General features: G+C 53.0%; 1 protein-coding gene across 4 annotated transcripts in view; it reads left to right on the top strand.

Moving 5' to 3' along the window:
- The first annotated feature begins 1,952 nt into the window (after positions 1-1,952).
- The window catches only part of ITGAE (integrin subunit alpha E), a 69,893-nt gene continuing 45,715 nt past the window's right edge, over positions 1,953-26,130 (top strand). For all 4 annotated transcript variants that reach the window (XM_081219405.1, XM_081219406.1, XM_081219404.1 and 1 more), the window contains exons 1-18: positions 1,953-2,061; positions 9,432-9,523; positions 10,775-10,842; positions 11,194-11,311; positions 11,532-11,678; positions 12,092-12,207; positions 12,806-12,957; positions 14,193-14,346; positions 14,936-15,086; positions 15,592-15,659; positions 17,164-17,299; positions 17,846-17,988; positions 18,350-18,490; positions 19,157-19,393; positions 20,420-20,550; positions 22,133-22,263; positions 23,472-23,635; positions 25,050-25,178. In XM_081219405.1, the coding sequence (XP_081075531.1) occupies positions 1,973-2,061; positions 9,432-9,523; positions 10,775-10,842; positions 11,194-11,311; positions 11,532-11,678; positions 12,092-12,207; positions 12,806-12,957; positions 14,193-14,346; positions 14,936-15,086; positions 15,592-15,659; positions 17,164-17,299; positions 17,846-17,988; positions 18,350-18,490; positions 19,157-19,393; positions 20,420-20,550; positions 22,133-22,263; positions 23,472-23,635; positions 25,050-25,178 (2,367 nt within the window). In that variant the 5' untranslated portion in view covers positions 1,953-1,972. The remainder of the gene's footprint in view (positions 2,062-9,431; positions 9,524-10,774; positions 10,843-11,193; positions 11,312-11,531; positions 11,679-12,091; positions 12,208-12,805; positions 12,958-14,192; positions 14,347-14,935; positions 15,087-15,591; positions 15,660-17,163; positions 17,300-17,845; positions 17,989-18,349; positions 18,491-19,156; positions 19,394-20,419; positions 20,551-22,132; positions 22,264-23,471; positions 23,636-25,049; positions 25,179-26,130) is intronic.

The raw sequence follows: 26,130 nt of genomic DNA, 5'->3' as shown, positions 1-26,130 counted from the left end.
GGCTGCTCTTCCTTGAGGTGCGCAGGCTTCTCATTGCAGTGGCTTCTCTTGTTGCGGAGCACGGGCTCTAGGCACGCGCGGGCTTCAGTAGTTGTGACACGTGGGTTCAGTAGTTGTGGCATGCGGGTTCAATAATTGTGGCATGCGGGCTTCAGTAGTTGTGGCACGTGGGCTTCAGTAGTTGTGGCTCGCGGGCTCTAGAGCGCAGGCTCAGTAGCTGTGGTGCACGGGCTTAGTTGCTCTGCGGCATGTGGGATCTTCCTGGACCAGGACTCAAACCCGTGTCCCCTGCATTGGCAGGCGGACTTTTAACCACTGCGCCACCAGGGAAGCCCTAAAAAATGGTTTGGGAACAAAGTGATGAGATACTCTTTTAAAACAAGGATGAGGAGGTCCGCACAGTCTGCTCAAGCGATGCTGTGAGGAAACAGGCCTTCCATTCTGTTGTTGGAATATGAATTGGTGCAGCCTCTTTGGGGGACAATCTGTCTATATCAATTTCCCCCCCAAAATTTTTAGTGAAGAATTTCAAATGTACAGAAAATTTGAAAAACTTGTGCAGTGAACAACCACATACAACACTTAGATTTTACAATGTATAGATTTTACAATATATATATATTTGTATATTACATATATGTAAAATATATGTGTGATAGTGCAAATATAACAAAATGTTGACAATTGTAATTGACATATATAAAAATATGTTTATTTATATCCATCTATATATAAACATCCATCCATATATATTCATCAATCCGTCCATCAAGCCGTCTTATATATATTTTTTTCCGTCTTATATTTTGATGCATTTCAAAGTAAATTGCAGACATCAGCACACTTCATCCCTAAACATTTCATCATACATATCAACTAGAGTTCAATATTTCCTCATGGTTCTTTTTTTTTTTTTTTTTTTGAGGTAAAATTTACCTACAGTGAAACACAGATTTTAAGTGGACCATTTGATGTATTTTTGACAATGCACACCTTTGTAATCCAAACTCCTATAGAGATATAGGATATTTCCATTACCCCAGGAAGCTCCTTTCTGCTCCTTCCCAGTTAATCTCCATCCCACATTAGCCCAGGCAATATTTTTTTTTGCTATAGATTAGTTTTGCTGGTTCTAGAACATCATATAAATGGAATCATACAGTAGATACTCTTTTATGTAAGACTTCTTTCACTGAGCATAATGATATTCATGATTCACCCATCTTGCTGTGTGTGCCAGTTGTTCGTTCCTTTTTACTCCTGAGTAGTATTCCATTGTCTGAATATGTCAGTTTATCGATTCCTCAGTTGATGGACATTTGGGTTGTTTCCAGTTTGGGACTGTTACAAATAAAGCTGCTATAAACATTCGTTTTCTGAGGTATTTTTGAGGACATGTGTTTTCTCTTGGGTCACTTGATGGGCAGGTACGTAGACAGATGTATGCAGACCCTCACCCTGGGGCCCGTAGTCTATTTTAACTTTGGTACATGACACGGTGATGAGCATGTGCTCCGTGGCAGGTATAGAAAGTGCACAGTGGGAGGTGTGAGAAGGTAGCAAGTGCTCTGGGACAGAACCAAGGAAGACCTCCTGGAGGAGGGGGCCTTGGTGCCAACACAGCTTGGTTTAGTGGGAGGACCAGGGGGTCTGGGTCAGACACGCCTGCATTCCAGTCTTATTCCCATGGAAAAAAGATTCTTGGTAGCGGGGGGACTTCCATGGCGGTCCAGTGGTTAAGATTCTGTACTTTCACTGCATGGGACATGGGTTTGATCCCTGGTCAGGGAACTAAGATCCCACATGCCATGTGGTGCATCCAAAAATAAAAAATCCTTGGGAGTCTTGCTTTCCTCATCTGTAAAATGGGGATAGTGGCACTGCAGGATGTGATGGAATAACGGTGCCTCTTTTGTTAAATGTTCTTCTTTTCTCTTCAGGCCTAGCTCCCCTGGCCACCTTCAATGTGGACATGGTCCGGACCTGGGTGACTCCCAAGGGAGACGTCCCCTACGTGATCAGCTCACTTCTGCATCAGGACTCCAGCACCAACCAGACCTGGTGAGTGGGGCTTGGCGCACGGGGAGGGGTGCATGAGGACTGAGGAGTCCTCGAGGAGCCTGAGAAGGCCCCTAGACAAGGCCTCGGCACCCCACCCCCCAGCCTGGGGAGAACCCCCTTTCAGACGGGCGTGCAGGGGGGAGGCCATTAGCTCAGGGCCCGTTCTCCCAGCCCCGGCCCCTCTCCTCACCCTGGGCTCTCCGGGGGTGGGGGAGGGAAGGCTAAAAAACTTTTAAAACAAATTTTATCAAGGCTCTTTCATCTGTTACAAAAGTAACGTGCTCAACATAGAAATTTTGGACAGTGACAGAAAATATTTCTTTTAAATGGAAAATATGAGGCAGGCGGGCGTGGTGGTTATGAGGAGGCTGCATCTGGTCGCCGTGGTTCGGTGACAGCTTCGCTCTGTATTTATAGCGAGGCACGCAACCCCCAGCCTCAGTTTCTCATCTCTGCAGTGGGGGTGATATTTTCCTACCTCACAGGGTTGTTGCAAAGAGTATTTGAGTTCATGCACATAAAGTGCTTGGCACAGTTTCTGGCCAAATTTAAGACCAATACGCATTACTTTGTATTTTAAACTTCTCATCTGTACCCACCCATTAGATAAGTAAAACATCTTAAGTCTGATAGCATTCTGCTGGTAAGGATGGGGTGAAACAGGAACTTGTAGGAATGTGAGTTGGTATAACCACCTGGGAGAATCATTTTGCTGTATCAGGTAGAGCTGAGGTGGCCCTTGACTCAGTGATTCCACCCCCAGATACCAACCCTTAGGGGGAACTTTGGGGGCACACCTAGAGATATTGACTGGGACATTGTTTTGAAATAAGCATCGTTGGAAAAATGGAAGACATAAGGTGTGAATCATCCAATGCGACACTGAAGCAGGTAAAATGAGCGAATTGAGTGCAGTGGTAATGAACTGGATCAGTCTCGAAACACATTGTAAAATGCAAAAGGCAAGTTGTAGAATTATTTATACCATGGCCATTCACTCTGCAAGCATTTATACAATAGCACCTACCGTGTGCCAGGCCCTGAGGGAACAGTGGTGAGCAAAGCAGACACAAATCCTTATGCTCAGGGGAAATAGACAATAAGCAAGTAAATCAAATGTAGATTCTATCAGATGGAGGTAGTGGTGGTGTGCTGATTAGAGACATGTCTTTGGTTTTAGGAGAAGTTCTGCAGTGAAGGGTCACGACACACACTCCAATGTCCCCTGTTGTCACCAAGATGACGTTTAGAGCTGCTCATTTTTAAGCCAGGGTTCAGTCAAGGTTCCTGTGTTGCATATTGTGGCTGTATCTCTTTAGTCTCCCTTACTCTAGAGCAGCCCTTCCTCTCCCTGTCTTGTTTGTGGCAGGGCTCTTTCTGTGCTTGCTCCACTGCCCAGCTGCCCCTGGCTGGTTCCCTACCCCACCCCTCACCTGCCGCTGCTTTGCTTTGCTTCTGGTCCACGGTGAGGGGTTTCCTTCAGACCCGGCACCCCTGAGCCATGAGCCCAGGGTCCAGATAGCTTTGGGGCAGAGCCAGGTGAGGCACTCAGGGCTCCTGGCTGAGTGGAGCTCTGTTTGGTAGCAGATGGGTGGGCAGTGGTGGCTCCCAAGGCAGCCTCATAGCCCTGGACTTGGGCCATGGCCACGCCAGCCAAGTGGGCTTGGACCCCATGCTTGATTTCCTCACTGTCCAGTGAAGAGGTTGGTGACCATTAGATTTAAGTGGTGAGGGCAGGGCCCATTCATTCATTCATTCATTCATCAGTATTTATGGAGCATGTACTCAGTGCCAGGCAAAGCTAGGGGGATAAGATACTAAAGGAGACAGTCCCTGCCCTCATGGAGCTCCCAGGCTCTTGTGGGAAACAGACAAGTTGGTCGATGACAGGAGGAGTGAAGACTGCTCTGTGGGGATGTCCAGGGTGCGTTGGGGACATAGAGGCACATGTGTCCTTCAGCCAAAGGATGTACCTCGACGCTGGGACTTAGGGGCTGAATAGGAATTAGTGTGAGAAAGCATGGGAGGGGGAGTCAGGGCTGAGAGCTGCTTGGTTAGAAGTCTGGAAGCCAGCCTGAGCCAGGTGGGGGGGCTGGGAAGGTGTCGGTGGCTGAAACTGAGCGTGATGAGACATTGGATGGGGGAGGTGGGCCGTGCTTTGTCACCGGGCACAAAGGTTTGGGGAGCGTGAAAGGCTTGAAGGGCAGTGAGAAGGTTGTTAGGAATGTTCTGGCTCCAGGAAGAAGAATTAAAGGTAAGCATTGCTGTGTTTTGTCTTGATAAAGTTCTATTGCTGCACAGAAAACTGCACGTCATCAGAGTGCCGTCAGCGAATGTTCACAAAGTGAGCCACCCGTGTAAGCAGCGTCCAGATTGAGGCAGAACAGGACCAGCCTCGCATAAGCCCCCTGCAGCCATGTGCTCCCTTCCACGCACATCCCAGGCGAGAGTTAACCCCCGCTCCCACCCCCGGCCCAGCTCTGCACTTTCTTTCACTGGCTGAATGCACTTCTTTTTATCAGGCACAGGGTGCCCAGCAGTGGAATTGCTGGATCGTGGCTTCTAAGCTGGGTCAGCATTCAGTTTTACCAAAGTTTGCAATGCGTGAGCGTTCTGCACTCCCCGCACTCATCAAGGTCAAGGCCGGGTTTCAGCCATGCTGTGACCATCTCCTGCCGAGCCCCCTCCCTCCAGTACCCCAGCAGGGCCCTCACCACTCCAGCTTCAGACCCAACAGACTTTAACCCCCCTCCCTCAGAAGCCAAGCCGAGGGCTTCCCTGGTGGTGCAGTGGTTGGGAATCTGCCTGCCAACGCGGGGGACACCTTTTCGAGCCCTGGTCTGGGAAGATCCCGCATGCTGGGAGCAACTAAGCCTGTGCGCCACAACTACTGAGCCTGCGCTCTGGAGCCTGTGAGCCACAACTGTGGAGCCCACGTGCCACAATTACTGAAGCCCACGTGCCTAGAGCCCGTGCTATGCAACAAGAGCAGCCACCGCAATGAGAAGCCTGCGCACCTCCGCGAGGAGTGGCCCCCACTCGCCGCAACTAGAGAAAAGCCCACGCGCAGCAACAAGGACCCAACACAACCAAAGATAAATAAATAAAATAAATAAACTTATATATTTTTAAAAAAGCCAAGCTGAAAGGCCACAGTGGAGGAGGGGACTTTGAAGTACCCAGAGCAGAAGGCTCTGAGCCCCCCAGGGGTGGGGGAAAGAGCCCACTTGGGCCCAAGAAAACCTCCCTGGACACCTGCTGAAGCAGAGAGGGTCTCACGGGTGTGAACGTGCATGGGGGAAGGATGTGGTGGGAGGCACCTCTGGGTTCCTGCCTCAAACCTTGGAGCCTGAGACCACGGGCTGCTGCACAGGGCAGGAAACGCGCTTCTGGCCGCCCTGGCCGCAGAGGAACAGGCTGGGCTCCTCGTGCGAGGATGACACGTGCCTCTCTCTCCCTCACGTTGTTTCTCTGTAAGTTGTAACAGCCAGGGCTGGCAGCATCAGGGACTTGGCCGCTGCAGTGGGGTGGAGTGGAATGTAACGAAGGCCTTCCCCCTGGGCGGCATGGGAATAGACTCTGAGGACAGAGATGAGTTACAGCTGGGTGAAGCCAGGAGCTGGGCTGCACTCAGCCCAGGTGTAATAGGGTCCCTGAGGCTGTCAGCTGATGGTGAGCTCAGTTATAGTTTAGTTTGCCAGCCACTCAGTCGATAAACCTGGAGATCAAGAGACCACCCACCATGGTGGAGGTGGTTAAAGGGGCGGGCGGCAGAGGCAGCTCAGACGGGGCCCCGGGCCCCCGGCATTGCGTGACTGTGATATGGGTGGCAACCTTGGGTTCTGCAGTGAACAGCCTGTGCAGCTGTACATGGTGGTCTCTCAAGAACTCACAGTCTAGGTGGGAACAAAAGCCAGGGATAAGTGTAGGTGTCCAGTGGTGAGGGCTTCCTGGAGGGCTTGGAGGGGGTCAAGGTGCTCCTTCTTTTGGGAAGCCTTCCTGAGGAGCTGGCACTTGGGAAGATTGCTCTGCAGGAAAAGGAGCTGAAAGGCATTGCAAGCGGAAGAAACAGCTTGGGCCAAGGCCTAAAGGAGGAAGGAGAGCTGAGGCTATTCCAGGCCTGCACCTACCCCACCAAGACGTGGTCGGGTTGGATCCCAGTTCTGAGCCCACTTTTGCGGGGGAGCAGAGAATAAGGCGCTGGGCCCAGGGCTGAGGCTCAGGCTGGGAGGGGTCTGGGGAAAGAGGCAAGGTTGTTGAGCAGGCGACCTAATTGAGGGGCTCCGCTGCACGTGGTCCTCTGCCCCTCAGCCTTGCCCCAGATTAGCCCCTTCATGTGCTGCCTCGGCTGTTGTTCAGTCATCATTTAACAAATGTTTACCGAACCTCTGCTCTGTGCCAGCCACTGTTCCAGGTGCTGGAAATAACATGGCAAACAAGAGAGGCAAGGGGAACTTGGGGAACTTGTGAGGACTTGGACTTGGTTCACTGTTACCAAGCTCCTCTCCCCCTAGACTGTAAGTTTCCTTGGGGAACTTAGAGGCTAGGGGGAGAGACAGATAATAAACAGTAAACAAGTAAACAGGATGCTATCAAACGGGGACAAGTTCTGGGAAGGAAATAAATGGGATGATGCAAAGCAGAGTAAGTGGGTTGTGAGGTGAGGCTGGTTGGAGAAAGCATTTGTGAGGAGGTGACGGTTAAGCGAGGCCAAGGAACGAGGATGAACCAGGTTGGGGGGAGGGGGCACAGCAAGGCAGAGGGCCCAAGCCGGGAAAGAGCTGGGGGCAGCCTAGGAACAGACGCCAGCCAGTGCGGGGCTAGAGCTCGGAGAGCAAAGGAGCAGGAGGGGAGTCTCAGCGGTGGGGAGGTGCTAGATCGTGCAAGGCCCCGTGGGCTGCAGCAAGGGGTATGGACTCTTTGCTTAAGTGCACGGGGACGCAGCTGAAACAAGGGAGTGACATGGTGTAATTTACAAGGGTAAATTTATTTTAGTTTTTATTTTATTTAAACAAATATTTATTTATTATTTACTTATTTGCCTGCACCGGGTCTTAGCTGAGGCACGTAGGATCTTCACTGCGGCATGCATGCGGGATCTAGTTCCCCGACCAGGGATTGAACCCGGGCCCCCTGCATTGGGAGCTCAGAGTCTTACCCACTGGACCACCAGGGAAGTCCCAAGAGCAAATTTAAAAAACGAACAACAGAAAAAATAACCAGGGGCTATTACTACACACCAGGCAAGATGATGGTGTCAGGGGAAACAGAGAGAAGAGATGCTCTCTAGATACAGTTTGGAGGAAAAACCAACAGGGTTTACTGATGGATTTGATGAAGGGGATGAGTGAAAAGACGAAGCAAGGGTGCCCCCAGGCTTTGGACTTCAGAACATAGTGGTTGGTGGTGCCGTGTATTGTGTCAGGGAAGATGGAACGGTTCAGTTCAGGCAAGGGAGAACAAGACCATAGTTCTGTTTCGAACATTCTAAGTTTGAGATGCCTATTAGACAATGGGCAGTTGTTTATTTATTAGTTTCCTAGGGCTGCTGTAACAATTCACCACAAACTTAGTGGCTTAAAACAGCACAAATTATTATCTTACAGTTTTGGAGGTCAGATGTCCAAAGTGGGTCTTACTGAATTGAAATCAAGGCATTAGCAGGGCTGTGTTCCTTCTAGAGCCTCAAGGGGAGGATCTGTTTCCTCACTTCCTTTAGGTTCTAGGCGCTGCCTGCATTCCTTTGCTTGTGGCCCCTTCCTCCATTTTTAAAGGGTCTGATAAGGACCCTTGTGATTACATTGGGCCTACCCAGATAATCCAGGATAAATTCCCCAACACAAGATCTTTAACTTAATCTATGAAGTCCCTTTTGCCATAAACAGTAGCGTATTCATGGGCTCTGAGGATTAGGACATGGACTTCTCTGGGCAGGGCAGGCCATTATTCTGCTTTCTAGAGCTGTGCTGGTCTGGCTTCTCGTGGAGGGATGCTAGCATTGCAGATATAAAGGTGGGAATGTCAGCATTGATAGGTGTATTGAAGCCAGGGATTGGAGGGGATCAATCACCAGGGAGAGTGTGTGGGCGAGGAAAACAGGGACCCAGCCCCGGGACACCAGTGACATTTAGAAGTCAGACAGTGAATGAGCAAGCAAAGGAGTTTGAGAAGGAGTGGTGAGAGAGGTCAGGGGAATCAAAAAGAAAGTGATTCAAGGGAGAGGTGGTTACTTATGCCCTGGGCTGTCGAGAGGTTGAGGAAGATGAGGGCAGAAAGGTGTCCCTTGGATTTGGCAATGTGTGGACCACTGCTGACCTTGACAGGAGCCCTGTCAGGGGTGGAAGTCAGCTTGGGGTGGGGTAAGCTGGGTAGGGCACACACACAGGTGTCGATTTTATTATTATCCTGTCACCCATGGAGATAAGTGAATGATATATTTCATAATTTTTTTAAATGTCAAGTAACGGGAGGTGAGGAAGTGGAAACACGACCTTGTTCCTGGCCCCCAAACCACTGTAACTCATCATGACCTGTCTAATCCCCTTTATAAAGCTTCTCCTTTATAAAGCTTCCCCTTTATAAAGCTTCCCCTTTATAAAGTCCTCTGTGGCTTCCTACTGCCCTCAGCATAAAACCCTGGACTTGGTTCACTGTTACCAAGCTCAGCCTCGGGCCCCTTCCCCAACACCCCCTACTCACAGCTCCTAGGATGGGGAGCTCTCTCCCTGTCTTGGGGCAGCCCTGATCCTCCCTGGGCAGCATGCACACTGAGAATGTTTAGGCTGACGCTGGCTCTCTGCTGTCTCCCTGGGCAGGGGGCAGAGTTTGCCATTGGGAATCACGTCTCCTGAGGCTGCCTTAACCAGGCAGAGGGGCCCAGAACCTCCAGTTCTGACCTGCCCCTAGGAGAGGGGCACAAGTGTGCTCTTCTCAGGAAGTGCTGTCACTGGGGCCAGGTGGGGCAGGTGCCCTTGCAGCCGCTAGGAAGGCAGCACTGTCCCCAACAGAAGCAACTGTGCTGCTGGTGGCTTCCTGGTTCCCCCCACCGCCATCAAAGAGCAGCGAGTCTTTACTTACCACCAATGTCACCCCATTTCTGTCAGGGTGGGCCAGCAGGCAGAGAGGGGATGCATTTAGCCATTTCCTGCCTGGAGCTGTGCAAAGGTTGAGCCCATGCCTCCCTCGTAATGCAGATCCACCATCCTGGGCTGGGAGCCTGCCCGCCTTTCCAGGTCTGGTCTTCTCCATAGTTTTCCCCACAGGGAACCTGTGGGTCTGTGGGCCTGGAATGGAAGGACTGTGTCTGGGCAGGTAGGGAGGAAAAGGGAATCGCTGACCAGCTCAACTTTGCGGCCTACTCTTTCACTCAGGCTCCTGGTAACCAGTCCCAGGACCAGCAGGACGGCAGGGCCCCTGTATCAGTGTTCCCTCATTCAGGATGAGCTCCATTGCCAGCCAGTAGGTAAGTCAGCCCCTGCTCCCGGGAATGCTCCCAGGACCTCCTTTCTAGGAATCCCACTCATCCAGCCCAACCATTCCGGTCTCTCCACCCTAGGCTCTACCACCAGCCACAGCAAGCCTTCCATCCTGGTGCCCAGTCCCATCCCCACCCAACCCTAACCCCCAACCCACCTTTCCAGACCCAATCCTAACAACAAAAATGAAACCTAAAATGGATGGAGTGCTTACTGAGTCACCTGACACTCTGCTAAGTGGTTCGCGGACTTTTAATCCTCAAAACCACACCATTTTACAGAAGAGAAAGCTACAGTTCAGAGAAGTCCTTTGGTTTCCACTGTGACTAAGGTCACGCATCTGAGCAGCACCACAGATGCAAACCCAACTCCACCTGATTCCAAAACCCAACCTACTGCAACTCACCATGCCTCACTGGAACCCAACCCTCCCCCCCACCCTGACCCTGCAACCTAACTGTGGCCATCCTAGCGCCTAGCATGGGGTCTGCCATATATTAGGTGCTCAATAATGCTGTTTGAATGAACAAAGGAAGGGACCTAATTCGCTCGTTGACCAAACTCTCCCCATCCTGCCCAGCCCAACTGAAGGCCCACTTTGTTGACGAACGCTGGGCCATGTCAGGTGGAGTCCTGGTCTCTGTGGGAGGTGCTGTGTTGAACAACCTCCATCTCTGCCTCAGAAGGGCACATGGTCCAGCAGGGTGACTGAGTGATCCTGGGACTCAAAAATGCAAGTCTCCTGAGGCCCACAGTGGGGCGGGAGGGAAAGGAGCTACACTTCTGCCCCTGGGGATGTGGGACAGTAACATTCCCCGGAGACAGGACTTTGAGAAGGGGGGAGTTCATTGGATTCTAGGGCCAGCCCCTCAGCCTCTTGCCATTCCTCCCTGGTGCTGCACACGCCTGCCAGCTGGTGCTTCTCTGCCTGCCTGCCCACCAGCCCAGGGGCCCCTGGAGGACCAGCACCAGGTCTCAGTGTTTCTGGATCCCTATCACCATCTGTCGCAGGCTGGGCACAGAGCAGACATCACGGGGCATATGTTGAATGAGACACCGAATGAGCCTGGAAGAGAGGCCTGTCCTTGAAGGCCCCCCCATCCAGCTTGTAGAGGATGCTCTGAGTGGCCAGCTCTTCCTCATGGGGCTTTGACCAAGATGGCCCTGTGCCCTCTGACCTTGGCTCCTGGGTTGCCTCCCAGCATTCCTCCCTCCTTACCTGGGCCTCACTGTTTCAGAGACTGTCCCCAGCCCAAAGGGGAGGTACCGTGGAGTGACAGTTGTCCGGAACCACCACGGTGTTTTGGTGAGTATGCGTGGCAGGGGAGGATGGAGGGCCTTGGGGAGCTGGTGCTACCCCTGCGGTTGACCGTGTGGATTCCAGTCCTGACTGGCGTGTTATTCTCAGGGCTGAGCCCAACTGTATCCCTGGCAGCCCCAGGGCTGACAGCGGCTCTGAGCTGGGTACTCCGTGTGACCCAGCACACTGACCCAGGCAGCGACTCCTACCCCTGGTGAGGGATGAGCAAGCTGTTCCTGCGTCCCCTGCCTGGTTGAGCCACTGGGTTCTGACGTGGGGGTGTGGGTGTGGCTGTGACGAAGGAGCCTGGGCTGGGGGTGACCCGAGCTTTCCCCTCCTTTTCTCCCCCTCCTCTAGATCTGCATTCAAGTGACGACCCGGTGGCCCCAGAGCCTCAGCTCAGAGCTCACAGGCAACTGCATCCTGCTGGCCCCTGACCTCCGTCCCCGTGCCCAGGTCTACTTCTCCGACCTTGGTAAGGACTGGACCCTCGTTGGACAGCTCTGAAGGGATATCCTGGGGTCTGCAAGAAGAGGCGCCAGCCTGTGGTAGATGCAGAGGGACACAGAGGCCCGGAGGGGGCAAGGCAGCTTAGGCCCCATGTGAAGGAACCAGGGCAGAGCTAAAGCAGGCTTCCCTGGAGGTGAACAAGGAGGCCGTCTGACTCTGAGCTCTTCCGTGTGTACTTCTTAAAGAAAAATTACTGGACCCTGATGCCCCTGTGGATGCTGGACACTGCTCCAGGAACAAAAAAAGCAGCATGGAGAACACAGCCAGACTGCGCCGGGATTTGAAGGTGGAGGAGGAGGAGGAGACAGAGGACGAGGACGAGGAGGCAGCTGGTGAGAAGAGGCAAATCTGGGTCGCTCCCAGAGCTCTCAGAGCTGACTCCCTAGGCTGGCAACCTTCAGGGGTGAGGCGTGCCTAGGTCCAAAAGATGGAGAGCAGTGGCTGGATTCTACAGGCCTGGCCAGTCCCGGCCCTGTCTCTCTCCATCTTACAGATGGGAAAACTGAGGCCCAGAGAGTGGGGGTGCTAGGAGTGACTCATACAGCAAGTCAGAGCCTGAGCAGGTTCTGGCTCTCTCTCTGCCTCTGAGACAAAGGCTTCACTCTTGGGAGCGGCACTGATGCCCTCCCTGAACTGAGCCCTCGGGGCTTGAACTGGGTGGGTGCCCTTCAGGGCAGGACGAGTTGCCCTCACTCCTGCCCCAGATGCCAAGCCCACTCCTGACCTGTTCCCTGTCTTGGCCCAGGCACTGAGATCGCCATCATCCTGGATGGCTCAGGAAGCATTGATCCCCCAGACTTCCAGAGAGCCAAAGACTTCATCTCCAACATGATGAAGAACATCTATGAGAAGTGCTTTGAGGTGAGCTTCCCTAAGAGTTGGACTCACACAGCTTGTGCGTTACCTACCGCTGTGAACAAACCACCTCAAAACATCCACCAGCGATCTGCTCTCCTTCTATGGGTCGGCTGTTCGGTCTGGGCTCAGCTGGGTGGTTCTTTTGCTGGTCTTGCCTAGAGTTATTCCTGCAGCTGCAGACATCTGGTTGCTTGACTGGACCCTAAGATGCCCTCGCTTGTCTGGACCATGTGTCTCCAGCAGCCCAGCCCAACTCTTTCATGGCAAGCACTTTCCAAACCTCTGATTATATCACATTTGCTGATGTCCCATTGGCCAAAGCAAGTCACCTGGCCTATCCCGGAGTCAGTGTGGAAGAGGGGGACTACACAGGGACATGGACTCAAGGAGAAGTCTGTGATTCACTGGGAGCCATTACTACCACACCTTCCTCCACCCCCACTGGCTTAGAGATTTCCCTCTGCCTGAGCATCTCCTCCTGCCCAGAGACTAGGAGGAACGAGTGGATTCTTCCACTGCTTCCAGGCGGAGCCATCTAAGGGGCAGGGGTGGCCTTGGGCAACTCTGCCAAACTCCTTCCCTCTTGGCCCCTCCCCTGCAGTGCAGCTTTGCCCTGGTGCAATATGGGGAAGTCATCCAGACAGAGCTTGACCTTCAGGACAGCCAAGACGTTACAGCCTCCCTCGCCAGAGTCCAGAACATCACTCAAGTGGGGAATGTCACCAAGACTGCCTCTGCCATGCAGCATGTCCTGTGAGTGTGAGGGCAACAGAATTACCTGTACACCTACTGAGTGCCAGTCCACGGCCCTGCCCAGAGGCTCTGAGGCATCCTACCTGGAGAAGGTGGCTGGACAGACTGTGTAGAGGAGAGGGTCAGGGTTCAGGCTCTTCCTTGGCTGAAAGGGGACATTGTGAGGCCTTCCAACCCAGCCTTGGCTGATAGATGACACCCCAAGACAGTCCTCCAAACATCCTTCCAAAGACTCCTCCTGCGAGCAGCAGTAGGGCACAGTGCTTATCAGAGGGGCTTAGTGGGCAGGCTCCCTGGGTTCAATCCCAGCTACAGTTTGTACTTGTGAGACCTTGGGCGAGTTGCCTAACCGCTCTATGCTTCAATTTTCTCACTTTAAAATGAGAATAATAGGGAATTCCCTGGTAGTCCAGTGGTTAGGACTTGGCGCTTTCACTGCTGAGGCCAGGGTTCAGTCCCTGGTCGGGGAACTAAGATCCTGCAAGCTGCAAGGTGTGGCCAGTAATAATGATAAATAATAATAATAATAATAATAATAATAATAATAGTACTTGCCTTAAAATACGTACGGTGCATACCAGAGTGCCTGGCATCTAAGTTCTATGTAAATCTTAGCCACTGTTTTTTTTTTTTTTTTTTTTTTTGGCGGTACGCAGGCCTCTCACTGTTGTGGCCTCTCCCGTTGCGGAGCACAGGCTCTGGACGCACAGGCTCAGCAGCCATGGCTCACGGGCCTAGCCGCTCCGCGGCATGTGGGATCTTCCCAGACCGGGGCACGAATCGTGTGCCCTGCATCGGCAGGCAGACTCTCAACCACTGTGCCACCAGGGAAGCCCCTTAGCCACTGTTTTTAATACCATTATTATTCCCACACATATACACGAGGAATAGACTCCAGTGCTGTCCAGCACCTTTCTTTTTCTTTTTTAAAAATAAATTTATTTACTTACTTATTTTTGGCTGCACTGGGTCTTCGTTGCTGTGCACTGGCTTCCTCTAGTTGTCCAGCACCTTTCTATTGGGAGCAGGTGAGGGGTAAGAACACCTGTGTTGCAGCCTCACCTCCACCCGCGCAGCTGTGTACCCAGGGACATCACCACCCCTCTTTGAGCCTTTGTTCTCCCAGGAGGGCTCCTTAATCCTCTTCAATTCTAAAACAGGTCAGTGAATAAAATCTCCCCAGGGCTCAGTCATCCCTTTGGCAAAGTTCTCTCCCTTTACTCTCCCCGATTTAGAGACAACATCTTCACACCAAGCCATGGCTCCAGAGAAAAGGCATCCAAGGTCATGGTGGTGCTCACTGATGGGGACATATTCGGGGACCCCCTCAACCTCACAACTGTCATCGACTCCACAAAGATGCAAGGTGTTGAGCGCTTTGCCATTGGGGTAAGAACCAGGAGCTGGGGGATACCTCGTGACCCTGTACAGCCTGGGGTGGGGAGAAGCCAGGGCTCCTAGAAGGGCTTCAGTAAGCAGCTTGCCCAAACCCTGCTGCGCTCACAAACACTCACCAACTTCTCTTCTTTCAGCCCCCGTGTCCCATGCACCCCGCACGCCCCCACCCCACTCAGGGTCTTCCCCGCAGACGGCTCATTTCCCAGTGGTGGTCACAGCTCACTTGCCCAGCAGTGATGGGGAGAGCAGTGGACACCCCGGGAGCCCACAGGAGGGGTGTCAGGGAAGGTTCCAGGAGGAGCGGGTGCTGAGCTGAGTCTCGGAGGACAAAGAGGAGTAGCTGACTTAGGGCACAGCGGAGGCAGGAAGGGCTCTGCAGGCAGAGGGGATAGCATGGGCAGGGGTGAGGAGCCCGGTGTGTTCAGGAAAACACACGTAGAGTGTGTGGGAGAACAGGGAGCAGGGAGAGAAGGAGGGAGGTGATGGGGGGCCCTGAAGGCCAGACGGAGGGGCTCAGCTCTCTCTCTGGGCCTGGAGAGCCCTCGCGGTGCTGGCCCACTGACCCAGGGCCTCTGTGCAGGTGGGAGATGCATTTAATAAAACTAGGGCGTACAACGAGCTGAAGCTGATCGCCTCGGACCCCGATGAGGACCATGCCTTCAAGGTGACCAACTACTCAGCGCTGGATGGGCTGCTGAGCAAACTGCAGCAGAGCATCATTAGCGTGGAAGGTGAGGCTCCAGGTCCCTGGCCACCCTGTGGCAACCCCCTCGGCATTCAGCAGGAGGCCCGAGGCCCGCGCTCCAGCCCTACTCCTGTCCTCCCTCCATGTGGCACTCTGGCAACTCCTGTCACCTCTCTGAGCCTCAGCTGTTCCATCTCTAAAAAGGCAACAATATCCCCAGCCTTCCTCACTTCCCCCAAATTCCATGAAACTCTGATGAGAAGCTCTCTCTGGTGCGGGAGGAAGAAGGGTGACTGGGGCATGATTCCTGCTCCCAGGAGCTCCCAGGTGAGGAAACTGAGGCCCAGGAAGAGGGAGGGGACGGCCCTCTTCCCAGCTATGCTGCCAGTAGCTGCTAAAGCAGGACCCAGATCTCAACTCCAACCTGACGCTCGTCCCATCCTACCAGAACATCCTTCCCTCTGGGAGGAGGCCAAGCCGGACCCTTCCCCGACTTGGTTTCTCCCTTCACCTTGGCCCACAGCAGTCTCACTGGGCTTCTTGGCTTCCAGGCACGGTCGGAGATGCCCTCCACTACCAGCTGGCACAGGTTGGGTTCAGCGCCCAGATCCTGGACGAGGTACGTGGCCGACTCAGCACCAGGCAGGCTCTCCACAGAGGAGGGGCCCCGGCGACTCCCAGGGACTCAGGGTCCCCTGGCTCTCAGTGCCGTCCTGTGGTGAGGCCTCTGAAGGAGCCAATTTAAGATTTTTTTTTTAATAGAGACTTTTTGATGTGAACCATTTTTAAAGTCTTTATTGAATTTGTTACAATATTGCTTCTGTTTTATATTTTGTTTTTTTTGGCCCCGAGGCATGTGGGATCTTAGCTCCCCAACCCGGGATCAAACCTGCGCGCCCTGCATTGGAAGGCAAAATCTTAACCACTGGACCACCAGGGAAGTCCCATGAAAGAGCCATTTTAGGACAAAGGAAAACACTTCTGTGTGCTCGCCCTAACCTGGACCTTTGAGGTCGAGGAGAGAATGGCCCTGTTTATAACAGGAGGTCATGTCGTCCTGCGCTCAAGGATTAAACAGCTTCCTTAACACAGACTGGTAACACCCAGGCCTGGGTGGGCTTGCCTACCAAGCCGGGTACTTCTCCCCACCAGAGGCCCTGTTCCCCACAGACGGGGAGGGATACGGGCAGTGAGGACACCGTCCTTGCATGTGGTGGAAGCGCGGTTAGCACGTCACTCGACACAGGTGGGCCTTGGGTGCCAGACTCAGGCTGTGCAGACTTGGAGGGCATGAGCCCCATTTTGCTCAGTCATACTTTTTTTTTTTTTTTTTTAATTTATTTTTGGCTGCGTTGGGTCTTTGTTGCTGCACGCAGGCTTTCTCTAGTTGCGGCAAGTGGGGGATTCTCTTGCAGAGCACGGGCTCTAGGCACACAGGCTTCAGTAATTGTGGCACGAGGGCTCACTAGTTGTGGCTCACAGGCTCTAGAGCGCAGGCTCAGTAGTTGTGGAGCACTGGCTTAGTTGCTGTGCGGGATGTGGGATCTTCCTGGACCAGAGCTCGAACCTATGTGCCCTGCATTGGCAAGCGGATTCTTAACCACTGTGCCACCAGGGAAGTCCCTCAGTCATACTTTTTTTTTTTTTTTTTTTGCGGTACACGGGCCTCTCACTGTTGTGGCCTCTCCCGTTGCGGAGCACAGGCTCCGGACGCGCAGGCTCAGCGGCCATGGCTCACGGGCCCAGCTGCTCCGTGGCATGTGGGATCTTCCCAGACTGGGGCACGAACCCGTGTCCCCTGCATCGGCAGGCGGACTCTCAACCACTGCGCCACCAGGGAAGCCCAGTCATACTTTTTTAAATGCTCAACATCTGGGCCCCGGGTTGGATTTCTGCCCCAGGGGTTGCTGGTACTGGAGGGACAGCTGCCCTGACAGGATCATGGGTACAAGGCAGGAACCCAGTGTTTGCCTCTCGCCTTCCTCCTGCGTCTCTGGCCGGGTGCATTGAATGCCCCTCATCCCCCCTGCAGGGTTTGCTGTGCTGGCAGGTAGACCCGAGGCCACCCTGGCTGGCCCTGGGTCCCTCCCGCTCAGATGGCCGCCAACCCTTGTCTCCTGCAGGGGCAGGTGCTGCTCGGTGCTGTAGGGGCCTTCGACTGGTCGGGGGGCACGCTGTTCTACAACATGAGCAGCCGCAAGGGCCGCTTCCTGAACCAGACGGCAGTGGATGCCAAGGCTGTGCAATACAGCTACCTGGGTGAGTGCGGGGCCTGGAGGCTACCTGGGTGTGGGCGGGTCCTGTACAGGGACACAGGCTGCAGTGTGCTTCCTAGCTGGGGAGGGCCCAGGTCCATCACATGGACTGAGGGAAGGGCCCCAGTTAGGGAGCCTGAGGCTGAGAATTAGGCCTGCTTGGTACCAAAGCGCCAGGGCCCGGCAGCTGCCTAGGGAGGTAGGGCCTCTCCATTAGTAATGGCGGTGGGTGACCCTTCACCCCTCCTCAGTCTTCATGCACTGCGTTTGTGATGAACATGGGTGATGAATGTGTGTGGAGTGTATTTTGAGTGAAGCTGTATGTATGATCGTGTGTGTCTATCCCATCTATGTGGTGGGACACGTGTGTGAGCAGCCGGATGGGTAAGTGGAGCCACCGCTGATGATTTTAAAAGGATTAGAAAGATAGTCTCTCCATTTTTGCCTCCCTGCCCAAGCTACTTCGAAGTCCTGGCTAGGAAGGTGGGGGCGGGGCAAAGGAATGGCCCAGTGGGAGATCCTGATCACAGTTCCCCATCTGCCCCACCAGGTTACTCGGTGGCTGTGCTGCACAAGGCCTGTGGCCTCTCCTATGTGGCAGGGGCTCCACGGCACAAGCAGCGAGGGGCTGTGTTTGAGCTCCGGAAGGAGGGCAAAGAGACCAACTTTGTACCAGTGCTGGAGGGCGAGCAGGTACTGCTGGAGAAGGACCCCCACCCCCGTTATTACAGATGGGGATCTGGAGGTCCCAGAGGGAAAGGGGGGCGCTCCAGGGCACACAGTGGGTTGGGGACCCAGCCTGGGCAGAACTCAGACAGAACTCAGCCTCCGCCCCGGCTCTGCGTGTCTGAGGGTCAGCTGGTTTCCCGCATTGTGGGGGATCAGGCTGTTCACCCAGTCTCTTGTGTTATTCTGCTGAACAAATTGATCTGGTCTGACCCAAATTTGGTGGTCCAGGAAGAGCAAGAACAGAGGTCTAGCTTTGCTGAGGGGTCTGGCGGTGGGGGCGTGCCTCCCCGGCACTCCTGTGAGCTGCGTTCCCTCTGGCCTGTAGATGGGGTCCTATTTTGGCTCTGAGCTGTGCCCTGTGGACGTCGACATGGATGGGACCACAGACTTGTTGCTGGTGGCCGCCCCGTTTTACCACGTTCAAGGCGAGGAGGGCAGAGTCTATGTGTATCGTGTGAACAAGCAGGTGGGAGAGTCATCATCTTCACAAGTTGGCTGAGGCTGTGGCTGCTCAGCCTGGGGCTGAGGTGACAGAGGCTGGGAATGCCCCAGCCCTGCCTTGCACCAGAGGGCGGTGATGGGGAGCTCAGGGTGGATGGCAGCCTGGTGGGGCGACTGCTCCCCTCCATCCCCTCCCCCACTTTCTTACTTTCCCCACCCATCATCTCATGTTGATGGTGATGACATCGCAAATAGCTGCACGGTTGACAAAGCACATCCTGTCTGTGATCTCCCTTGTTTCTCACAGTAACTATGGGAGGTAGCTCTTACTCCCATTTTACAGATGAGAAAGTTGAGGCTCAGTGATGTTGAGACTTGCTCCAGTTTACAGAGCAAGTGTGTGGTGGAGCCAAGGCGAGAAGCCAGGCCTCCTGATCGCCACCCCAGTACCCCAGTCATGGGAGCAGACGAGTGCAGCCCTTGGTCCTGAACTACAAGGCAGGAGGACCCCAGCTTCACCACCCACTCACTGTGCAGACTCGGGAAGGTCTCTTGCCTCTTCTGAGCCACAGACTCCCTCCCTGCTGGAGAATCAGAATCAACAAGTCCTTGAGCATGCTTCCTGGGGTGGCAGTGGGGTGGGCACCCCGCATCCCTGTCTTGAGGGCTGAGCTGCCTCTCTGCCTTACAGGATGGTTCCTTCTCCTTGGTACGCACGCTGAGTGGGCGCCCCGGGTTACCTTATGCGCGATTTGGCTTTGCCATGGCGACAGTGGGGGACATCAGTCAGGATGAGCTCATAGATGTGGCCATCGGGGCCCCCCTGGAAGACTTTGGGGCAGATGATGGTGTAGGCTTCGGCAGCGTGTACATCTACAATGGACACTCTACCAACCAGCTGGTTGACCTCTCTACCAACCAGCCACAGGTGATCCGCAGGGCTCTCTCTTTCCTCTACTCTGGGACTCTGACCTTCCCCAGATATGATGGCCTGAGTCCCAAGCCAGCTCCAGTCCTAAGTGCCAGGCAGGTCCCAGGGGGTTGAAGGACAGAAGCCACTTGGAGGTTCTCACCTCAGACCCTTCCAGTGGGGCTAGAGGTTGTGGCAACATCCATGTACTTTCCTGACCTGTGACTCCCTCCTTCTTTGGCATTCCTGACCATGGACCTGCCTCAGATCCTCTTTCCTCTCTCTGTCGCTTCTCTGGCTCCTGTCTCCCACCCAACCCCTCCCCCCACCCCAAGCCTAGCTCTCACCCCCCAGGAATCCATTGCCAACTTCCACGCTACATCTTTTATGGGCACTTTCACTCACATCCAGCTGCAGTTTCTCTCCAAGCTTCAGTCCTGTGTGTCCAGCTGCTCCTGAGCCCCTCACCTGGATGGCCTCCAGCATCTCACTCTCAGGATGCCCAACTGAAAGCATCCTCTTCCCCTAGACCTGCTGCTCCTCTGGGCCCTACCCCTCCACTGCTCACAGCAGAAACCCAGGCTAATCCCAGACCTCAGCTCGGCCTGTCAGCCTCTGCCTCCTCAAGATCCTACTGTCTCCCAAATCCAGCCCCTCCTCTCCATCCCCGCCACTCCTGCCCTGGCTCCTTCCTCTTCCCCATCTTCCACCCTGTGCTTCAGTGGTGTTTCTGAAATGTAGTTCAGAGCCACGCTCGCCTCAGCCCCACAGGAGGACTGCTTGTGCCCAGTACTCCCTGTGCCCACTGCACTGACCCCTGACTGTTTCCTGGGACGACCCTACTCTTCCCCACCCCCTGCTCTCCTTACTCTCCCTGCCAAGCCCCACCCCCCTTCAAGCCTCCCTGGCAGAACCTTGATGTTTTCTTTCCAGTTCCTCAGCTGAGGGCTCCCTGGGGTGGGGACAAAGGCTAATCTGCTGATTGAATTAAACCAAAAGGAAACCCCTTTACCTCCCTGACACCTTGTGTTTCTCCATCCACAGAGGATCAGAGCCTCAGTGGTGGCCCCAGGACTCCAGTACTTCGGCACATCGGTGGCAGGTGGCTTAGATTTCAGTGGCGACGGCCTTGCCGACATCACTGTGGGCGCTCTGGGCCAGGCGGCTGTGCTCCGGTAGGGGTCTGCTCTGCCTTCTGGCAGCTTCACCCAGTTGCCCTGCCCTAAGTGACCTCCTGAAGGCACCAGGCACTGATGGGAGGGAGTAAGTGCAGTGGTTAAGGGCACCGGCTCTGCCCAGCTGGCTTTGAACCTCCGCTTGCACTTAACGGTGTGCCCTTGGGCAGAATTTCTAAGTCCCAATTTTCTTATCTATAAATGGGAATAACAATGCACCTACCTCACAGAGTTATGAGGACTGAGAGGATCAATGCAAAGTATTTAGCACGGTGCTCAGTGATGGCTGCTATTATTACTATTATTAATTTCAGAGCTTCTGTGCTCCATCCCTAAGTGAGTGATCTAGTCCCATGGCTATAAATAATCTGGCGGGGCACCAATCTGCCCTGTGCTCTCCGCGAAGCTCCAGACTCGGCTGTTTATTCAAAACAAAAAAGGGGGACTTCCCTGGCGGTCCAGTGGTTAGGACTCGGTGCTTTCACTGCAGAGGACGTGGGTTCAGTCCCTGGTCAGGGAACTAAGATCACGCAAACCCCATGGGGCGGCCAAAAAAAAAAAAAAAAAGGACTCACCCACCCACCCTTCATTCTCCCCACCTGCCCCTCCCCGGGCTTCCCCTCTCAGCAAAGGGTGCCATTTGTTCAGGATAAAAACCCAGGAGTCAGCCTTGATTCCTCTTTTTCCTTTCCCTGCCGTCCCATCAACAAGTTCTTGTTGCCTCTGCCTCCAAAGTACTTCCTAGTAGTTCATGACCTTGTCACCTCTCGCCTGGACCACTGCCATGGCGTCCTTCCCTGCTGCCACTCCCTGTGCTCCGTTCTCCACACAGCAGCCAGAGAGACCCTTTCATTCTGCTGCTCAAAACCCCTCAGTGGTTCCCACTTAGAGTAAAATCGAAATTCCTTACCATGGCCTGGCCCTGCAGACCCCTCCATCCCTGCCACTAGTTACTACTCTCTGTCTCACTAATTGTGCCCCAGTTATGCTGACTTTTGTGTTCCTCAAACAAAGCAAACTCATTCCTACCACAGGCCCTTTGTATCAGCTGTGCTTTCTGCCTGTAATGCAGTTCCCCTAGATCTTCACAGAATGGGCTCTTTCTCGGTAACAGAGCTCAACTTAGATGTCTCCTCATTTGTGAGGCCATCCCTGACCACCAGCTAAGTAGCCCCCAGTCTCTATTACCTTATCCTATTTTATTTAGTTAGTTATTTTTTGGCCACATTGCGCGGCATGCAGGATCTCAGTTCCCTGACCAGGGGTCGAACCCGGGCCCCCTGCAATGGAAGCACGGAGTCTTAACCACTGGACTGACAGGGGAGTCCCAATCCTATTTTATTTGTATCATAGCATTTCCTGTACATAGGATTTTCCTGTTTCTTCTTGTTTATTTGCTTGTTGTCTGTTTTCCCACTAGAGCAGGGCTTATCTCTTTCCCTATAGTATCCTGAAGACTCAGAACAGCACTTGGCATAAGAGAGGTGTTCAATATATATTCACTGAATGAAGGAAAGAGCTCAGGCACTGATCCAGAAGTCCTGTGGTCCCTTCTCATGGTCCTCTTTGCTGTCTTGTTTAGCTCAAGACCTGTGGTTCGTCTGAAGCTGTCCATGACCTTCACCCCCAAGGCACTGCCCATTGGCTTCTACAGCAACGTGAATGTGAATTTGTGTTTTGAAATCAGCTCTGTGTCCCCAGCTGCTGAGTCAGGTAACAGGCAGCCTAGCTGACCCATCCAGTGCTGTGGTCAGTCCCTGCTGGCTTCAGTGGGGGGCAGGAAAAGAGGGCTGGGTGGGGGCGGGGTGCTATGAAATCCCTCTATTAGACTTTAGCTCCTTTGACCTTAGGTTCAGTTTAATGGGAACCACCCCGGAAAAGGGCGATCTACTGTCAAGTCCACACTCAGAAGGGGTCTCTCGGACCCTGTTGGGAAAAGGGGCACTGGATCCCTTCCTTGGGTTGAAGGCTTGAGTTTCTGAAAGAGGACTCAGAAAAAGGCCAGCACTTCTCCATCTCCACCTACTGTGCCCACGCCTGTGCGCGTGTGTGTAGGGCTCCCGAGAAGTGCCTGTCCTCTTTCTCCCTGATTTACATCTTCTTCCCTTCCCTGCTCACCGTGTCTCCCTGGCCCAGGGGGATTGGATAACCTGCCGGAGGCCTGGCCTCCCTTCCCATCCCCTTAGTTGGCACTGGTTGGGAGAACTTCCAGAAGGCATGGCTTTCACAGCCCAGGTACTCACTGCCAACCCAAGAGATCCCTGCCCGAACAATCCCCCAGCAACCGTCCCCAGGGCTTAATCTCTCAGTAACAATCCTGGAGATGTCTTCCTGCAGGTCGGAATGTGCTCTTCCAGGTGGGCTGGCTTTACTGCAAGAGTCCATGATCAAATCTGTTAATTAGAAAAGGGCAGGCCTATTGGTTCCAGCTGTATAGGCTGAAAGGTTCAGGCCACAGAGCCCGAATGGCAGCTGCTGGGTGGCTGTGTGACACTGGGAGGGTGTCTTTCACTCTCTGGGCTCTGGTTTCTTTTCTCCACAGTAAGGGAGCTGGCCCAGGTAGTCTACAAGGTGCTTCCAGCTCTGCTATCCTCAGGTTTTACTCTGTGGTTTCTCTCTCCATTCCTTGACTTTTTGCTCCTCCTCATTTCCCCCCTCAATACCAGCCTCCTCCCTAAGCGCTTCTTCCCCTAGGGAAGACTGACTCAGCTCCTGGGATGTGCTGCTCCAGGTTTGGGGCTGGCGCACTGAGGGACCCTAGCTGGGTGCCAGAAGACATGAGAAAAGTACCTTTGAAATGAAGAAGGAACTTGGGGAAGTGCCTACATGGGGGCACCACTCAGGAGGGACTCATGGGAGGGCCCTCTGTCTGGGGCTTGCCCACCCCAGTCTCATCAGGAAGACCTGGTCTTCATTCCCAGGCCTCAAAGAGACCTCTCTGAACTTCACTTTGGACGTGGATGTGGTGAAGCAGAGGAAAAGGCTGCAGTGTTCAGATGAGAGGCTGTGTCAGAGCTCCCTTAGGGAGTGGGGCACGGGCCCCCGCCTCTGTGAGCCCTTCCTGCTGGTTCCCACAGAGGGACAGGTAAGTGGAGGAGTTTCCCAAAAAGTGTAGAGGGGTCTGTATTGTTGAGAAAAGAACTGAGGTGCATGCAATGAAGCACACGTACCCATACACACAAATGAGGCAACTGAAATAATCATAACAGATTAAGAACCAGATGATGGGGGAATTCCCTGGCGGACCAGTGGTTAGTACTCTGTTCTTTCACTGCTGAGGGCCCGGATTCAATCCCCGGTCAGGGAACTAAGATCCCACAAGCGGCGCGGTGCGGCCAAAAAAAAAAAAGAACCACGTGATGGCGTGGGAGGTGGGAGGTGGGAGTTATGGTACCAGAAATCCAAATTAAAGAAACCTACCAAGGGACTTCCCTGGCGGTCCAGTGGTTAAGACTCCTCACTTCCACTGCAGGGGGCGTGGGTTCGATCCCTGGTCAGGAACTAAGATCCCACATGCTGTGCAGAGTGGCCAGAAAAAAAAGAAACCTACCAAAATCGAACACTAAGTAGATCTCTGAGCTTCCTAGAAACTGGACAAAAAGAGAAATTCTCTAATTGCTGACATTTTTCTTGGTAATAAATTGGGAATAACAGGGCTCCCTCCCGCACCTGATAATAAAAGCGGGGCAAGGGGCCCTTGCGTGAGTCAACATCAGAAAACCTGCACGAGAAAAAGGAGAAATAGAAAGACAAAAGCTGTGATTTACAAAAGTTTACTCCTGACAAGTGTGCCTAGAGACATGAAAAATGTATTTGTCAGGACCCAGAGCCTGACAGGACCCAGAGTTGTGGACCTAAAAGGATCATTTATTCCAATAAACTCGTAAATTATGCTTCTGACTACACATCTGTTCCCATGTCTGTTGATTGTTAAATGGATTGAGAACGAGTTTCTAGCAAATCTATGGCTTCCTTAAGTACAAGCATAACTACCTTTTCTACCTGGGAATCGTGCTCACCTACTCTCAGGTGTTCAAAGCTCCCACCTGGCAAAAAGTCTCAATAAACAAAGAGAATGGCAAACAGCATCCCAGGCCATCTCCTGGTCTTCAGTTTTTATTTCTCTAGTATATCCACTGTGTTGCTTGGAGAAAGATCTTGGTAAACACAGATGTGACCGTGACTCTTCCCTTTCGTGGCTCCCCTTTGTACTCTGAATAAAGCCCAGGCCAGTTTTTAACTCCTAATGGCCAGAATCCCGTTGGTTGTGATTGGGGCAGGAACCCTAAGGAGTTACGATGCCCGAGGCCATGGCAAATCAAGGGAGATTTTCCCAGTGCTCTTGGCAGCCTGGCTTATTTGGAAGAGGCTTAGGAATCCTGGCTTACCACTTTCATTGTTTATTTCTTATTGTGACTACATCAAAGTTAAAGGTATTCTCCTTGTCATCTTCTCCCCCACATCCAACTCCAACCCTGCATTCCTTGGTGACTCTGCAGCTCTGTCAAGAGGACTGCTTCTCCAACATCAGTGTCAAGGTCAGCTACCAACTGCAGACCCCTGAGGGCCGGAGGGACCATCCCCAGCCTATCCTGGACTTCTATGCTGAGCCCTCTGCCATCTTCCAGGTGACTCAGCTAGGACCGGACTCTCCTGGGAGCCATCCCCCTAAAAGTACCTGCTCCCCTATCTTCAAAGAACGTTAAAGTTGGGAGGGTCTTCAGACAGCATTTAGGCCCCTCACTGTACACATGGGGTTATAGAGTTCCTGAGATGGTGTTAATTTGCCTAGGACCTCACCGGTGGGTAATACACGTCTCCAAACCACTCCCAAGGCTCGTTCTTTTATGTTCACAAAAAGTGCCTGCTACATATTTAATGAAATGTATGAATACATTACCCACCTTGGCAAGAGTCTCTGATAACGGTGTAGTGAGGGTCCTGTGTGGGGACTGGACTGGAGCCCACCTCCCCCGCGCTGCAGAGAGGATGCCCTTTGGCATACCTGCCTGCCCAGGTCCTGCCCAGGCCTTCAGGCTGAATGGCCCACCAGACCTATACCCTAGCAGATGGATAGTGTCCAAAAAACTTTTCTCATAACTACAGGAAATCAGAGAGGGGAAAAAAACAGTAAAATTTCTTGATTCTATGATATCTAAGGAGATTTTGTTCCCACTCAGGCCCTGGCCCCCTGGGGTATTCTGTCAGTATTCATTTAGACAGTCTTACGGGGTACAGAAAAATCAGCAGGATCAAAGAAGTGATAACATGAGCATTGAAAAGTAATAATTACAGTTAGCTGGAATGCATTGAACCTCCAAAAATAAAAATAAGCCAAAAGTAGTTCATGCTGGCACAGAAAAGCTTCAGGTAGCAGAAGTATATTTCTAGGTAATCATAGGACACTCACAACTGTCCAATATTTGTACAAGAATGCTCTATATTAATTCAGTTATATAAGCCTTTAGCTCCAGTTTTGGTTAACACCCAATGCATCAATCACGAATGGTAAATAGAAATAAGAGAATAACGTAATCAGGGTGACTGTTCCTATTGCTTGTCTGCTCAGGAAGAGGGAGA

The sequence above is a fragment of the Mesoplodon bidens genome (genome assembly GCF_964165515.1).
Source record: "Mesoplodon bidens genome assembly, chromosome: 19".
In the NCBI taxonomy this organism is placed as follows: domain Eukaryota; kingdom Metazoa; phylum Chordata; class Mammalia; order Artiodactyla; family Ziphiidae; genus Mesoplodon; species Mesoplodon bidens.
This window is presented reverse-complemented; position numbering and strand designations above follow the sequence as displayed.